General features: G+C 42.6%; 1 protein-coding gene across 3 annotated transcripts in view; it reads left to right on the forward strand.

The window, feature by feature from the left end:
* Positions 1 to 3,296: 3,296 nt before the first annotated feature.
* Positions 3,297 to 18,609, forward strand: part of stxbp5a (syntaxin binding protein 5a (tomosyn)) — a 149,210-nt gene continuing 133,897 nt past the window's right edge. For all 3 annotated transcript variants that reach the window (XM_084737293.1, XM_084737294.1, XM_084737295.1), the window contains exons 1-2: positions 3,297 to 3,817; positions 7,437 to 7,534. In XM_084737293.1, coding sequence (XP_084593419.1) covers positions 3,680 to 3,817; positions 7,437 to 7,534 — 236 coding nt within the window. In that variant the 5' untranslated portion in view covers positions 3,297 to 3,679. The remainder of the gene's footprint in view (positions 3,818 to 7,436; positions 7,535 to 18,609) is intronic.

The raw sequence follows: 18,609 nt of genomic DNA on the forward strand, positions 1-18,609 counted from the left end.
GCGACTGGACACTCACTATGACTTTATATGGGATTAACACTTCTGCTTGTCCATCCCCCTCTTTCTTGTCTCTGTTCTGCTCTCTTTACACTTTGGCCCTTTTAAGACAAAAAACACTAATACGGCGCTGCCTCAGTGAAAAGCCTTATCAAAGAGCACAAACACAGTAGTCAGACTCAAAACACAACACACACACGTACACACAATGCAGGCAGATGAATGGCCACTGCCACAACACAATGGTGGTAAATTAAATCACTGATGTCAGAGTCGCCAAAAGCCCTCCCCTCCCACATCACTCACTCACTCAGTCACACACACATACACACACACACACACACACACACGTAAGGATCGACTAATAAGGATCTCTTTGTTTGCCTGTGTAATGTATTCTGGATCAGGCGGTATCACTTGGGGTTGGAAGGTGCGTATGGTCAATTTCAGTTCATTATGCAAATCAGCACTGCAACAATTGTTCTCGGGCCACGATAACTGAATTAATAATTTGCTCCCTGCTCCTCTTCATATCTTTTTGTGGCCTTTTACTCGGCAGCATCTTCTTTTCCTTGATACATCCTTTACAGGACACAGGCGCATACAGGACTTGCGTGGAAACACACGTGGACGAGCTCATCAATTATTCCACCGTGTAGCTATGGTGGACAGAGAAATGTCCTTTTTTGGACTTTCACCAGTTTGGGACAGAGCTGGTATCAGGTGTTGTTAGCAAGAGAGTGCAAACACAGCTATTACTTCCGCCGCTGCACCCTTGTCCCCGCTGCTGGCGGCAACCTGTCGAAGATGAGCGTGTTAGCAAACAGCCCAAACAGGTGGTAACGTCGGCGTCACTCAAGCGTGAGCGGCCTCAGCTGAGCTTGTCAAAGCTGGTACTTTCATCTGTGACCTTACAAACGTACACAGATGTACCGAGGCTCTGAACTCAACTCATTTAAGCTCTGAGGGGAAATGTGACTAGTGATAAAGTTGTCTGAGTGGTAGACCTTTGTAGCAGCTAGTCCGGGTAGACCACAGACTGTCAGCACTGAATGTGTATCATGAGGGTGACCACTGAGTTAATGGAGACACACATTGTAGATACTGGTTTTTTTTTTTTTACTCTTTAGGTCTCAACTGTGAGCTCTTAACTCCCAAGCCTGGTGCTGTGGGTAGTGTGGATACAAAGCGCTCCCAAATTTAGGTGTCTGTAAAACCATAAACTAAATAGTAGATGGAACTTTGGCATCTGAAAAGTGAAGCCAAAGCCGAAGTGTCTTAAACCAGCACCGGTTGCAAACACAGGTCAGACTGAATGTACCCTTAAGGAAAACTGACACTACTTGGCACTAAATTTACGATCTGAGTAAACAGTTTCCTAATAAGTTTATGGTCTTAATTGCTACTGTCAGGTCTTCTTCTATACAGCATTATGTTCAGTTAGTCAATTATGGTCCGATTTTGAGGAAAACAGACCATAAAGCAGGTTATGCTTCAGGGCGGGGCTACCTTGGGATCGGTGAGCCTGTCCAAGGCAATGCAGCATGTTTGTCATAGTCAGAAATGTTTGACTCTGAGCGACATCCTCTAGTGGATATGCTCAATATGTATGCCAGTGCAAAGGACTTGTGGAAGTAGGCTACATTGGCAGTGACGGTTATATTGTTTGAAACAGACATATCTATTTTCCAACCTATTTTCATTCATAGAGGGGGCAGAAATGAGCCTTTATTGTTATGTGTTTGATGACTGACTCATGCAAAAAAGCCAAGGAGTTATTCTTACCATTCCACATGATATTATTGCAGCTTAGCTGGGGCCTTCATGCAGCCTAGAAATTAATCCTCCTGTAGCCACTGTACAGTAACTGGGGGACTTAACATTAGGCAAAGGTCAGTAATTGTCTTTTTTTTTTTTTTACTTTTTGCTAATTAACTATATCCATACTCTAAAATGACATCAGAATGCATAATTCATGAGTGTCTCAGGGCCTTATGACTATTCCATGATCTTACTGTGAATCTGTGGAAATGATTCAGGAAGACAGATGCCAGCTCTTGTGAAAAAAAAAAAACAGCTTAGGGTGGTGTACAGACTGTTGAAAAATGAAGTGAAGCGCCCCAAGCTGTGCTGAAAAAAAATGGAGAAAGCAGATGGATACTAAAAGACAATGCCCACTCCAGCCACTGTCCAACCTGCTGCCATCTGCCAAGAGATACAGAAGTATCTGTTGCCGTAGCACCTGACTACAGAACAGCCTCTTTCCTGAGGCTCAATTCATCCCTCGCATTCCACCATAAATAAAAGTTTCTCTTTATGACTCATTATTTATCCATGGATTGAAAAAGGGGGAGAACAAAAGATCTTGAGGGCCCCATGTTTGTGTTTGCCTTAAGCCCCAAAATGACTAAATCCGCCCCTTACAATAACACTCTGCTAAAAGTTCAAACCAAGTCAGGGCCTGTGATATCTGATGCGTTAAGGTCCTGTAAGGGATTGGCAGACATTGGGGCCTTTCCCAGACCCATTGCTCGTCAGTAGCTCTTCAGTATGGAGTGTTAACTCCTGCATGAGGTCACACTTGCAGCTGTGGAGGGTTCTCCATATTAACAGGGAGGATGGGACTCCACCATAAGCAGGAAACAGCCGTCACTATGGATACTGATGGAGGCATTGCTTGCTCAGCTGTTGGGTTACTTTGTGGACTGTTAACCTGCAAATGCACAGCATCCCTAAACAATAAAACCAAGCCAGGATTCTAGATCTGGTCTAAATGATGTTCATTTTTTAACTGGTGCCTTGATTTATTCTAATGCCACCAAATTTTCTTGGATTTTTGTGTAAAAAAAAAACAAAAACATAAAAAATATACTCTATGAAATGTTTCTTCAGTTCTGCAGTTTTACAGTCTACTTTCAGTATCTGCGGTTTGGGATGGCCTTTAATATGGCGAACCTTCGACGCAAGCACACAAACAAGAGTCGCAGTGGATAAGGGTGGGTGTACTGGAAAGAATGGGACTGAGCCTCCGTCTGTCTGCCTGCCTGCCTGCCTGCCTGCCTGTCTGTCTCCACAGACTCTCACACCGCTGCAGCATCCCAACATCACAGGCATCACCAGGTGCAGTGGAGCAAAACCTACTATGTGTGCGTGAGAAGGGAGGGAGGGAGGGAGGGGGGCGTTGTCGCTGGGGGCAGATGAAAGGAGGAGAGAGAGAGAGGGGGCTGGCAAGGTGGCGGGATTTGTGTTGAAGCCTGTGCTCTGTCAGACATGCGCAAGAGCGTCAGCAGCAGCAGCAGCAGCAGCAGCACTGCGCTGCGTTTCCGCCTTGGCTGAGCTGAGCGGCGCACAGCACACAGCCGAGAGGGGAGGGGAGGGAAGCCGAGGAGACGAGCGGAGCCACCGAGACGCAGTGGGGGCACAGCACAGCACGGACTCCGAGCAAATTCCACCGACGCACCAACATCCCATCATCCACATTCACGCGTCAAGAAGCGACCTGCGCGGTGCGCGCCAGAGCCTTCAATCCAGCATGGACACCGCTGCGCTAAAAAACACGCAATAAAATGTGAGATTTACAGGAAGGGAAGCAGAACAGAGTGCGTGTGTGTGTGAGAGAGAAAGTGGCTATCCCCCTTTATCTTTTGCGGGTGATCTCGATCCTGTGCTCTGCGGTCTGAAAATGAAGAAGTTCAACATCAGGAAGGTGCTGGACGGCTTGAAAGAGGTGTCTTCCTCCACCCCGTCTGTCCAAGTGGGGCCACAGGAGAACCATCTGATCCAAGAGACCATCCAGTCCGAGCATTTCCAGCTCTGCAAGGTGGGCGAGCCTCATGGTTCTATCATACAGCTGTTTGCATTTCGCTGAGATCCTTTTTCGCATGTCTAGCCCTTTATTTTTTTTATTAGTCACAGTTTGTTCTGCGCTTATCCCATCTCAGGATACAGCAGGTGGAGCGAGCTCCACACTGTAAATGAATCAATGTGCATTTTGCTCTGTAGGCTTCCTCTAAACTATAACGAGCACCTGCTGGATGAAGCTTTATTTAACATTTAGACCGAATTGCTCTGTGCTTGTCCAAGGCATGCTCCATAACACCCAACTACACTGCGCATACTGTATGGCGACAGAACAATAAATATTAGTAAGTTTCTTTATGGCTGCCTGTATTTACCTTTTAATTTACGAGGAAATTTCTCAAGTGTACCAGTTAAATCAGATATTCTTATAATATAAGATAATTATCCAGTGAAAACATCATCGTTTGCTGTGTGTGTGCTTGGCATGAACTGTCATATCGAGGGGTTGGGCCAAACTGATCCCCTCTTGCATAATCTGCAGGGTTTGGATTAAACGGTGGTTTCTGGTTAATATGTATGCGTGTGTGTGTGTGTGTGTGTGTGTCAGTGTGTGTGTATTCCTCTTTCGCCTTGTCTTTTTCCACGCAGTGCCTCTCCATCCTCTTCTTCTTTCTCAGAGACACACCTCTTACACTCCTCTCCCTCTCTCTCTCTCACACACACATACACACACACCACTTTACCCCCAGATCATTGATCCATTGGGGACTGATGGCGCCTGAAGTGTGTCTTGCCCTCCTCTGTCTGAATTGGCCAAGGCAATGGATGGGGTTAATAAACACTCATGCATTTAATGTGCCATACATGCTACATCTTAGTCTTCTATAATGTTAAATCAGGATTTCCCCCGAGTGTGCCCTAATGGTTTGGTGTGGCTTCTTTATAGACACCACCGCTGTGTGCTTGCTATTGATTTCCCCACGTTTAACCCACATACTTAACCCGCACGACTGTAACAGGCTTGTTTGTGGATTATTTTTAAGGTTTTCAACTGCAAAATTACTACATGTCTATCAGGTATTTATAGGGTTTAATAGTTTTATGAAATGCAGGCTTGAGTGCTGAAAACACGACCTTCAGATCTGCATTTGGCTGGGTATCGAACTGATTTGATAAATTTGGAGTAAATCTCCAAATTCTGGTTTGTTTTTCATGGTTTAAATCTGCTTTGAGTTTAAAAATGCAAAGGTGCTGACACAGAGAGTTGAAATGGGCAAGTTTTACCACATTGTGGTAAATAGGTAAAAAAATTTTATGATATGAAACTTTTACTGTGCAAAAAGGAGCCCAAAAATGAAACAAAAATTGTACCATAATGTGAAATGTAATTTTCATTTTTAAAATATGTATTTTATGAAATTGATATAAAAAAAAGTATCATTCAGGAACCGGTATCGAAGTCAAGGTATCTCTATTGGTGCCAATATCAAAAATTTTAAAATGATAATCAGCCCTGCATCTGCAAACTACCCTAATCTGTTGCCATAGAAAGGATTCATAAATGGCGGAGTCTCTGTGCGCCCCTGGAAGTCATCATCATGGAAGACTCATATGTTGTTTGTCCTTGACTGTTTTGGAGATACCTGCGACCAAAAACAGACCAAAGTCAGGTGCAAAATTGTAATAATCTCAGCGGTTGTCAGAAATAATATGTTAGAGAGCCTGAAGTCATAACTAGATAACACAATCTGCCCCACAAGGGGTGGGCAATCTGATGATTTTAGATCGAGATTCTGATCCAAGGCTTTCACAATCTACTTTTCAGGCAAATTGTAGAGATGGTGGTATTTAATGTCCACTTACTTCTGTTTCCAAACTTCACATAACCTCACTAGAGGATCCACGCCACATGAACAAACCAGTCGAGTAATGCAGCCAACGAGATGGTAATGGCTGAAAGTGTTATTTTATTATTATGTTATCATTTGGATTTTGTTTACAACGTCACATTAACCTTGTTTAATGTTTAATCAGCATTATGTCTGGTATTTTTTAAAGGAGCAATATATAACAATTGCACTTTCAAAAATAATTACTGCAGCCCAAATAGCAAGTTGGAGCCACAGACTGCATATTAAATAGATCGAAATCTATTTAATATAAAGTCTAGGGTTGAAGTGAGTCATTTCAATCCACCTCCTCCTCCCCAGACTCAAGGAAGCTCAGGCAGGCTGCAGGAACACTGTAGGAGCACAAGATGAGTGCAACTTTGTAAATTCACAATAACAAGCAACGACAACTCCTTCACAGTAAGTTTAACAGCAGTTCATAACTGTCAGCTGTCTGACAATTAAAATCTAAGCCCATTATCCTGAAAAAAAAAAAAAACCTGCAATGGAAGTACACACTCTGGAGTTGGAGTTCAGTGACTTTCTGTCTCACTGCCTGTAAGACTAACATATTACTCATTTTAACCGTCTCCTTCTAAAAGATTACTACAGATCTCATAAACAGACACTTAATGATTAGTCGAACATTCAGCATTATTTTGAACTCTAATTTTTTTTATGGGCCAGAATAGAAGTTTCAAAAGAGGATCCTGTGGCAGGAGAGGTGTTGTCAGAGAAGCAAGTATTGCAATTTAGCATGTTTTCTTAATCTCTGATGACATATTACACAGAGTTTATAATTTATTGCAGTAAATATATTACAGAACACAAATAGAGGAACTCAAAGGCTATTTCAACTTTTGCTATAGCCTGCAGGGGAAGACAAAAGATCTCAATCTGGATCATGATTGTGATGTGAGGACTTAAGGGATATTGTGGTTTAGCGACTGGAGAGACCAGCTCAGATTTCAGGTTTGATTGACAGAACAGCCTAAATATGTCCATCAACAGCCAGGCATCTGATTGAAGTCTCCATCCTCCGTCCTGCACCTTCGCTGTCTGCGTGGACACAAACTCTCTGTAATGTTCCTCTGTGAGGAAGGCAGGTGTCTCTGCTGCACTGAGTGCTTCTTATGTAACGTGCTTTAGCCTTCTGCCGCTAAGCAAACAAATCCAACAGCCCACCACCGGCTGACTGATGCCATAAAGCTACAGTCGTGCGCACACGCTAACACAAATACACAGAGAGTGGACAAAAAAACACAAACACCTAACAATGTAATGCCCTCCAATGGCAGGCCCCGCAACAAATCATAGCCAAACGCTCCTTATGGGTGTGTTTTCCGTGTTTTTTTTGAATTTCCAGACTTCAGTGTAATCACGACCTCATGTGGGAGGCAGTGAGAGAAGGAAAACGAGATAAACAGGGAGAAATGAGGGAGAGGAAATCTCAAAATAGGCCCGTGATTATAAAAGGATCCTAAAGAGCGAAGCCAAATATCAAGGAACAGGGTAACCGTGCATAGAAAGAACATTTGTTCCTCTCTTTCACTCTCTCTCGTCTGTGCAATTTCAGGCTTTACATTTCTGTTTCATAACACTTTTCACATCCATCTGGGACTGTTTGTTTACCAAAAATCACGTGTGTGTGACATCCTCTGACAAAACAACACCCCTGCTGTGAAATTCAAATTGAAATCCTCTCTAACGCGTTCTCTTTTTCCCCCTATCTTCCTTCATATCTCCCAGACCGTCCGTCATGGCTTTCCCTATCAGCCCTCGTCCATGGCTTTTGACCCGGTGCAGAAGATACTGGCCATCGGCACCCAGAGCGGGGCTCTCAGATTGTATCCTTTCAGTTGCCGTAGAGCTGTTATAGGTAACTCTGGCTTGTCGTGGCTCCTCTGGGCCCCTGCATCGCGGGGACACAGCAGCAGGTAAGTGAACAGATGTCTGAGCTGCCATAGTCATAGCTGCTGATGGACAGTGGTGGGGTTTCAGGGTATTTGTAGGCTGTTCTGATGAGTTTCTGGTAGCATTGTTGGTTGCCGGTCACCTTGAGCTTTGAAACACCTTTTGTTCCTGACTCTGTCCACAGCAGTACATCGATTAGCTTCCATGCCGGTGGCCCTTTCTGGTTTTCCTAACTGGCGGCATGTGGAGCGCCATCTACTGTAGCTAATACACTGAATATTGATAAATACCTCATACAGCTCCTCATCAAACCCCACAGCATCCCTTGAATGACACATTTTAGATGCTTTTACCAACATTGCCTCACTGTTGCACGCTTGCTCACACATAATAAATCACAAGAAATGTCATTGGAAAGTCCACATTCAGCCACATATTGAAGTATGTGCTGTAGATCAGCCGGAGAACTAAGCGGCTGAGGAAGCTCATGTCGGCTTCTTTGCAATATGAGGACATTTACACAAACAGGGACAACAGCTTGTGATGAAATGGCACCGCGGGGAGTCGTATAGCTTCGGAGAACGCCCGCAAGCTTGCCTGTGTCAGGCTGCTTTTACAGGTCCTCCATGTGTTCTCCTGCCTGTCCGACAACCTTTGCCAGCTCATTACGGTGTGATGAAGAGCTGTCCGCCTGGCCCGTCCCTCGTTCCCACCTGCTGGCAGTTATGGCTATGAGTCAGTCTCGTTCACCTGCACTGGAAAGGTGAGGATAAAAGACGCACTCAGGCAGAGGAGGGGGAGTCTACAGAGCCATGTTTACCAGACAAATAAAAAGACATCAGTGTTTTGTCCGGGTAGCTTACTATGTTTTCACTTAATCTTAAAGGGACAGTTCATCCCAAAATCAAAAATACATTTTTTTTCTTACCTGCAAGGCTATTTATCCATTTAGATAGTTTTGGTGTGAGATGTCTCTGTCCAGAAATCATCACCTGGTTACTCAAGATAATCCACAGATTTTGTTGTGAGCAGGAACTTTTTTCTTTTTACCGAACAACACCCGCTAACTGCATCACCGTGCAGAGGAAAGTGTGCATCTACTCGCTGAAGAGAGGCTCGTGCTTGTGACAGTTCATGTCAGTCATGTAAACATTAATGCCATCCTCCATTACCACCACTGAGCTGCACTCTTATTTATAAAGGTGCTAACTAGAACCCTGTAGAGTTCTTCAGCTTGTCTCCATAGGAGAACCCTGTTTGGTTGCATCTGGTAGAATCTTTAAAGAGGTTGCATCTGGGAATCCTTTCAGGGCTTCTGCCAAGGCTCCGACATAAAGGGTTATACCTGGAACCATCTTTGAAAGGTTCCATCCAGAATCCCTTATGACAGGTTCTCCAGAGAACCCTCCTATGGTGTAATGGTTCCACCCAGAACCCCCCCCCACTGGTGGTACTATCCAGAACCTTTTCACCTTCTAAGGGTGTCATCTAGAACCCACTCAGGGTGATCTAAAAATGCCTAAAAAAACCCTTGACAAACCCTTCCTTCAACAGAGAAGCAAATGGTTCTGTGTAGAGAAAAAACATTTTTGAACCTTTATTTTTAAGAGTGTAGTGAGGGTGGTGAGATGGTTGGTGGGTGTAGCTCAGTCCGAAGAAAATAGTTCCCACATGACACTACTCACAACAAGGTCTGTGGATTATGTTGAGTAACCGGGCCATGATCTCTGGAAAGATACGTTGCTGTTGAGTTTTTCAATTGTATTTTTTTGGTGCTTTGAGCACCACAAGCTGAGTGCCATTTAGTAATTATATTGGAGAGAAGGCAGACATCTCTACACTCCAAAACCCACAGCAAAAATATCTAGATGGATAAATATCACTACAAGCCAGAGGGAAAATACATATTTATGATTTATTGTGCGGACTGTCTCTTTAAAAGCAGAGTGAGGGAGACGGAGGAGATAATGATGTACCACTTTTTATGGAAATGACTGAATGTTCTTAAAGAGTCATAGATTGAAAAGAGACCATGATTTTCCTCGTGCAAAGCAGAGCAGATTGTGTCAGTGGTACACATGTATTAGAAGATGAGGAGATGAAATCCTTCCTCTGGTGGAAGGACGATGCGAGGGCTGATGCAGGAGCTGGCGAATAAGCTTAATGGGGCTTATGTCTTGCTGGCTGGTACATTACTCCTGTGAGCTTCAGACTGGGTAAACTCGGTATGAGAAAAAGCTGCACTCGTGGTGTAAAAGCAGCCTTAGAGATCAAAACGCATCCCCCCTCAGACTATACCGAGTTGGGGTGGAGCGATCTTGTCAGACGGTTCCTACTGGCTGAAACTGGTCACTTTGAAATTGAATGGAGCAAGGAATCTCTCTTGTGTTTGAGTGATGTGCATCAGATACAGTCTTATCTGAGTCAGAGGAAGGTGAATTGGGAGTCATCCATCTATTCTTTGGTCGTGGGTTCTCTTCCTGTGTCATTTGCTGTTTAGTCAGCCCTGGCTCTTTATCTGATGACGACGATACCAGCGTGGCACAGATGAAGGGGGCATAATGGAGATTTCATGATTCATGTTTTTTGTGTTGCTCTGCTGCAGTTTGTGGGCTTCGCTGTATTTTAGTTAAAGGAATAGTTTGGATTTTTTAAAGTGGGGCCGTATTGAGGTACTTATGAGTAGTCAGTGTATTTCTTACAGCACGATTTAACGTCAATGTTTTTTTTTAATCACCTGGTTGGGCAAATGGGTCAGAAATCTACTTCTGCCCAGACGACTTTTTTACTTGCACCTGTACAAATTGTTTTATTAGCGGTTATTAAATAACAACAAATGCTAAAGTTAATTATCATGTTTAATCTAGGGGTGAAAAATCCAAGGTCCAAGGTGGTGTCTTTAAATGTCATGTGTTTTGTATGAAAAATAATGTAATCAATCATCAAAATAGTTTAATAGTTTTCTTTCTGTTTTCCCCACTTGCCCAATCAGGCAAGTGAGATGCCCAGATTTTCTTACCTGACATAGCATTTTACTTGTCCAGGGCAAGTGGGCAATTGTTTGTGTTGATCCCTGCTAATATTTTCACCGCTGTACTTCAGACAGCGATTTCAGAGGAGAAACTGCTGTTACATTATAGAGAAATATCACTTTCTCCAAACCAACCAAACTCCACTGGTGAAATCAGTAATTTTCTCCATGCAGAACACATGAGTTGCTGGTCTTCTGCTGTGTTTTTGTGTGACTTTGATGTTTTAAAAAGTTATTGTAGATTCACTGAAGTCACACAATAAAACAAACAAACCAACAGAAAATAGGAAAACACCTTTTGTTGCTAACCCTGTCCACAGCAGTACAGTGTTAGCTGCCGTGCCGGTACTTCCTCTGCTTTTTCAAACTGTGGGCATGTTGACCAGCGTCTACCAGTAGGCAACACACTGATTATCAATAAGTACCTCATATGACCCCACTTCAAAAAATTCAGGCTATCCCTTTAAAGTTCTGGCAGGTGCATGTTTCATGATATCCTGCGCTGATACACATCTATGTCCTGGAGGTCATTATTTTTGCAGTTAGTGGCAGCTCACAGCTATCGGTGTGTATATGCATGTTTGTGTGTGTGTGTGTGTGTGTGTGTGTGTGTGTGTTTGTTTGCCTGGCTGGCCTGCCAGGACATTTGGCTGCACCTCTCTCCCATGGAGGATTACAGGAAGTGGCAGATCAAGGGCCTCAGCCTGGCAGCGTGGCAGAGGACTGAGAATTACAGCAGGAACAGGAGGTGTGTGTGGATGTGTAGATGTCTGCGAGTGAATATGTGTGTACATGTCTGCGGGAATCCTCCGAGGAGACGGCTGATCCCTCCAGCCATAAAGCCAATCACTGCTGTGATCCCCCCAAAAAAACTGTCCCGTGTTTGATGCTCGCCAGTGACTCTGCTGCTGCGCCCACTGTCCAGCTGGGAAGATGACAATGTCCCTTTGGTGTTGTCTGGAGGAGGGAAAGAAGGGAGTAGAGAAAAAAGGATGATGGGAGAGCCAGCGGAGAGAACAGGCCTGATAGACGAGGGAGAGCAAGGACAGGGAATAGATAGGGAAGAGTGAGAGAGGCAGGCTATCCCCTGCTTCAAGATCTAATGGCCAAGAATAGAATCCTTATTGATCTGTGTGTGGTAATGCACTGAGACAGATATGCCCAAGTGCACGCACACACACACACACACACACACACTGCTGTCAGTTGTTTTCTGCAAAATATCCCAGCAGCGAAAAGAAGTCGTGAGCATTTGGAAAGCAGGTTTCGCTGTGCAAGCAGTCCGCGCATATTAGCTTTTCATTGGATTAGCAGTGTAATTTCCAAAATAAGCAGAAATGCTGTGTTCTAAATTGCTGAATGAAAAAAAAGCTTTAATGATTTTGGGTGTTGAGACAAAGTGTTTGTAATAAGACGAAGGGCTGCAAAAAAAATATCACTCGTAGAAATAAGGGTTCCAAGATGGTTCTTCCTGAAAGGCTGGGTTCTGCCTGGTGCTTTTTTTTCAAAGAAAGGGTTTGTCAAGGGTTCTTTGTAAGAGTTCCGTTAAGAACCCTTTTCATCCAAAGAACCGTTTTTGGAAGAAAGAATTCTTAAGGATTGTTGAAGGCATGGGGGTTAAAAGATCGTCATTCTTAAATATTCAAATGTTTTTCCATGTTTGAAATTATGTTTTTAAATGTAGATGAATCTGGAAACCTTTCATTCATTCATTTTACCAGTGTTTATTTTGCCTCATCTGTAGATGGTCAATGCTATTTGGGTTCCACAATAGTAGATCCTCCTTGATGGGTCATAGATGAAACCCTTGTAATATACAAGGGTTCTCTGTTGAACGCCCTTGGTAGGTTCTACGTGAAACCCTCTGAATATAAAAGGGTTATCTGTACAGCCCCCTGGGTGGGTTCTGAATGAAACCCCTTGGAATATAATAATGTTTTCAGTAGGACCCCCTGGGCGGGTTCTTTGTAGCACTCTTAGAGGGTGGAAAGGTAGAACAATTTCACCATAAAAAGTTCTCTCGGGAGCCTCTCATGGGGGGTTCTGGGTGGAACCTTTTACAGAGGGTGTTATGCCCCGGTCTAGGGGAACCCTTGACACAACAAGATCTTCCCACTCCAAGAAAGGCCAGCAACACCAAGTACGTTTTTATTTTACTTTAGAGGGAGAAAAGGCCAGCATTACAAACAGAACAGTCTAGATTAATTCCTACCTTCCCTAATCAGAATAAAATGTAAATAAATGACAAACTACTAATCCATCTCCTAACAATAAAGAAACAGGGTTTCTCCCTCCTACCAAACTGCCCTAATATTTACTGGTATTTACAAGTTTTAATTACTTTACACGCAGATTCAATGATCTTCCTGCAGAGTACAAACTATCTTTTGACAAGTCTTCTACACAGCTTACTATGACGAAACAACCATAACAACATGCTGGCACTTCGTTGTGGTGGAAAGGCTGGAGGGGAGGCAGAGTGCAGTTTACTCGAGGTTCAAATAGGCCCGGGGACCCGCCCCCTGGCCAATCACGCTGCAGCAATCAGGCACCACCTGTTTTCAGTTCGCTCACTCGTTCATTCAGGAGAGAGAGAGAAAACACAGACATGTCGAGTCATTGCAGCAAAAAAAAAAAACATGCAAAATTCTAGGTATAACCCTTTATGTTGGGTTCCATGTAGATCCCCCTGAATGGACTCCAGGTACCAGGAACAAAAAGTGTTCTCCTATGGGGGAAAGCTGAAGAACCCTTTATGGTCCTAATCAGCACCTTTTTTTTCTAACAGTGTAGAAGGAACCTTCCTTAATTCCTTGTTCTGTGTGTCCTTGACCACAGATAACTAAATATGTTGCAACAACGCCACTTTTCACTTTACCCAGTAAGGCTCAAACTCAGCACTTTCTCTGGACATGATCTTATTGGTGGTGCTGTTAAACAACCTCAGCAGCAGTCGTTGACACCGAGCGTTGGTATCATAAAGCAGCAACAACAGACAAAAAGGTGGGGCTAATTCGACATAATGATCTGCTGCATCCGTGCATCAACCACATAATGTGATGATGTTATGAACCATCGTGAGAGCTGAAGAGGATGTTAATTGAAATCCATCAGCCTCTAGATGAAAAGATTACATTCAGTGGCAGGTCCATTATATTCTGTTTTCTGAGGTTTTGATGTCATTCTGTAGCTTCTCTGTAGTGTTCTTATAAATTCAAATCTGTTTCACATTCAAATTTTAGTTTAGTTTAGTTTATTTCAAGAGGAACAGTGCGAATTAATAAGGTAGAAAAAAATGCCAGAAATAGCCAAAAGGTTATTTTTCATCTGCAGTCACTGGCCAAAGTGTTAAAAGGCTTCCTAAAATACAGCAAAGCGAAAGCAAAACAGGACATGCAACTATATGTACTTATGTTTCAGGGTCAAAATGTTATTTTCTCAAGCACTTCTAAAAATGTTTTTCCGTGTGACCTGACATAGGTCTATTTTTAAAAATCTAATTAAAGATAAAACTGTCACAGTATAAAGAGCAAATGCATATTTAAAAAGTTTATGTTTTTATGCATTCAGAACAATGAAGATGGATAAAGGCAGGTCCGGGGATTTAAACATAGCACAAAATGAACAGAATATAGTGTTTGTGAGAATCAATACAGTATAAAAATATTATAACATTGCAATAGTAGTGGAACCCACAGTGGCCGAGAAACTCACTTTAGACATAAAAGGCTGCATCTAGAGTGACTGTTGTGCTGCCTTCTCCTGCCACGCACTGTCTCCTCCAAGTAGTAGCTGTATTTTGAGTTTGAGTTTTGACCCTTTGAAAATGGAAATTACTGCCTAAAAATTAGGAACACACGTTGTTTTATGTTAAGCATGTGAAGCAAAACGGATCTGATGCTAATTTCTGTGAGCGCGTCAATGGAAATTCCCATTATGTGTTAGCATCAAGCTAATATATATAAAAAATGATTCAGAAATTTGAAAAAACTGAGTCAGTAGTCGAAAAAAGAATCGCACATACATTAAAAATGTAATTATTTCTCACACTTCAGTGAGGTGCTGTATTTCATGGCGACATTATCGAACAATTTCAAACAACAGCCAGAACTTCTGTCCTGTACTTTTAATAACCAGCTTTCCACAGTTTAGACAGAATCGATATAGGATGTAAACAAGAGTTTTTTCCTAACAGAAAAAAATCACCACAGTTGATAATTGAAATTTTATACTCTGCTGGCTCAGTTTGTGTGTTAAAGAAAGGCATAATGTGGGTGGAAATTAACATTTTTTCCTGAGCACTGTGTAATGAGAGATTCTGTCACTCCCTGACAGAAAACACGCTTATTTGATGTGTTTGGCAGCATACCACCATCAAACTAGACTCGGTTCTCCTGTGTGCATGTATTTGTGTGTGTGTGTGTGTGTGTGTTTGCTGGGTGGTCTGCAGCTGGGTGTGTAACAATGTGGTGGCTCACCTCTGCGGAGAGACGGCTCTTTACTGGTGGTGGCCAGGAAGAGATGGCAGCACTATAACTCAGAGACTCCCTGTGAGCCGGCAATAGATCAAATTGTCACTCCATGCTCTGCCAGATTATCTCATCGGCAGGCGCAGGACATCATAGGACTCACACATACAAATGGGGACACACACACACACACACTCTCACACTCAGAGTTATTATATCAGGATAGACGAACACACGCATGGGATGGTAAATGACACACACAAATACTGTATGTGTACTGACTTACACAGAAGGGCAAACGTTTGCACATGCAGGCTGACAGTGGCGCTCACATGTTTGCAGAGACAACTTTGCACACACATCCACACACTCAGGCTTTGCAGTAACTGCTGTGATTGTGGAAAGTAACTAAGTACATTTACTCAAGTACTGTAGTAAAGTAGAAATTTGAGGTGAGGTTTCCATTTTCTGCTACTTTATACTTGTACTCCTCTACATTTGTTTGATTACTTATTAGAATTATTAATAAAGCAGGATGAAAGCAGGATTTTTACTGTGCTAAGGTATTGCTACTTTTACTTGAGTAAAAGATGAGAGTACTTCTTCCACCACCGGCTGTGACTGGCTGCGGCGCTGTGCAGCTGTTGGTCGTAGCACAGATTGACTGTGACATATCTTTATCATCAATCCTCCTCCTGATTCACTCAGTAGCCTCCCAGCTTTGTCTACAGTCACAGGAGAACCTTATTCAGACATGATTTCTCTGAGTGGGCAGCTGAATGAGAATAAAATAGAAATTGTAGCTCAGCAGGTGATGTTGGAATTTCATCGGTACGGTACGTAAATCAAACCTTGAAGGGATTTTCAATGTATGTGAGAAATTCACAAAGGATTCTAATGTGATAAAAGCTCTTGTTTCGCAGAGTTATTCACAGATAACTCTTAACAGCACACTGTACTGAGTGTACACTCTTAGAACCATAAAGGGTTCTTCAGCTTGTCCACACAGGACAGTGGTTCCCAAAGTGGGGGGCGAAGAGCCACTGCAGGGGGGGATGGAGGACCAGGAGAGAAATGAAGAGTGAAACAATGTAAATGATCTATATGTTGTGGAAATAAACAGGAATTTGCTGATTCTATTCTGCGAACCTTATTTCACTAAAATTATACTGTTGACTCTTTTTTTTTTATCAGTTCCATTCCCAGTTATTGATAATGATTGATAAGAAATTCTGGGGTGTGGGGGGGCACAAAATATTTTTGGCTTCTGAAAGGGTGGCTTGCCAGAAAAAGTTTGCGAACCACTGGCATAGGAGAACCCTTTTTGGTTCCTGGTAGAACCTGTTCTAAAGGTTCCACTTGGATCCCTTTCAGAAAGTTCTACCTAGAACCATCTGTTAAAAATTTTCACCCACAACCCCTTTTGAGACATTCTACAGAAAACCCTTCTATGGTGTAATGGTTCCTCTCAGAACCCTTTTCTGGGTGTTCTATCCAGATTCCAAGTGTTTTATCTCGAATCCACCAAGAAGATTCTACTGAGAACCTTTTTATATTCCAAGGGTTTTATCTTGAACCCGCACAGAGGCTCTACCAGAACCCTCTTGTATTCCACGGGTTTATTCAGAACACACCCAGGAACTTTTTTATATTCCAAGGGTTTTAGCTAGATCCCACTCAGAGGGTTCTACCAAGAACCTTTTTATATTCCAGTGGTTTTGTCTAGAACCCACAAAAGAAGGTCTACCAAGAATGGTTTTATGGTTCCAAGAACCCTTGACAGCAGGGTTCTTCAAGGTTTTCAACAATCCTTGAAGGAAGAAGAGAACCCTTTTTTCCAAAAAGGTTTCCCCCAGTTTTTAAAAAAGAACCCTTAGTCTTACAAAAAAACTTTGACAAACCTTTTCCTCAAAAAAGGCTTCTTCAAAAGCAAACCTCAGCCCTTCAGGAAGAACCCCTTTGGAACCTGTATTTCTAAGAGTGTATATAATTTATCTGTCTGTGATGATGGTAATGGATTTTGATAGTAATGAGTGATTACTGTGACTCACTGGCGTCTTCGTTCTGCATGTCTTGGAGACACAGGGATAGTAAATGGTGAAAAAGCGCTCGCGTCGAGCTCTCTTTCCAGTTTATTGCTTAAAGAGATGCGGGAGCCTCTTTTCAGGTCACAGATCATTTGTTTATTCATTTATTCTTCTATCTGTTTTGTTGCATCTTCATTCTCTTCTTCCCCCCGTCTTTGCCCTCATCGGGGGTTGCCAGTTGCAAGCTAACTCTTCTCGATGGCTCTCCGTAGTGCAGAGCAGACCGGGCCTCGGGTTGTGTGTTTGTGTCTGCGTTCAGTTATGCAATGCGCCGGAGCTTGGCAAATATGAGGCCGACTGAGACAGCAACCGTCTCATCAAAGGAGTTAAGCTGCTGCCACCGCCACTGTGTTAGATGCAGTATGCTGTATGTGTGTGTGTGACCTAAAAGGATACTTTGGATTATTTGAAGTGGGGTGAAATAGACGGTGGTTGACACGCCCCCTGTTTGAAGAAGCAGAGAGGAGTTCCTGAGGAAAGCTAAATGAACAGGGTCAAAGGTAAAAAAGGACAATTAAAAGTTTAAAAAGTTAAATATTAGAATTATATACAAATTAAGAGTAAAAGTACACAGTAAATGCAAACATAGTTAAACCAGTACTTTTTGTCCTTGTACTTTTTTCATTCTGTAATGTTTACTTGGTTAATTTGTGTAAGTTGGTGGCCATAATGCACAATTTGACACAGTTATAATAAGAATAATAAGTAAAATACAACATCAGAGTAATAAGTATGCTGTTTGGTGTCCATGTTTGGCACTTTGGAGTGCTGTGTGTACAGGAAAGAATAATAAGTGACAATAAAACCGCTGTAATATGCATCACTTGCACATATATTACAAAGACTCTGTTATACTTGCTGTCAGGCAATCTTTTACAACAAGAAGCTGCTGTTACAAAAGCCAAATTGCGCTCTCTCCAGACAAACTAGACTTCATTATTATTCCAAAACAATAATTTTACCTTGCAGAACATGTGAGTTGCTGGTCTGCTGCTTCCTTGATCTGTTAACTTCATTGTGTTATTGTATGACCTTGGTGGTTTTATAGGTTAGTTTGGATTCAAAAAGTCACACAATGCAACGAACAAACTAAGAGATCGAGGCAGCGGCAGACCAGCAACGTTTGTGATCTGCGAGGTAAAATGACTGACTTTACCAATGGAGTCCGGTTGGTTTGAAGAGAGTAATATTTAGCTGAAATAATGGTGGTTTCCCATCATAAACTGCTGTTTGATGGCAAAATAAGGCAATGTAAATATTCTAAATATAGTGTACACTGGCTAAAATACATTTTGTTGCTGATACTATATATACTAGATGTTCATTGCTTAGCTTCAGTGCCGGTACTCCTCTTTGCTTCTCCGACTTGAGGGCAGGTTGAGTGTATCTACTGTAGGTAATACAGGAAAATTAGCAGGTTA

Source organism: Lutjanus erythropterus, chromosome 15, assembly GCF_056507025.1.
Source record: "Lutjanus erythropterus isolate fLutEry1 chromosome 15, fLutEry1.hap2, whole genome shotgun sequence".
Classification (NCBI taxonomy): domain Eukaryota; kingdom Metazoa; phylum Chordata; class Actinopteri; order Lutjaniformes; family Lutjanidae; genus Lutjanus; species Lutjanus erythropterus.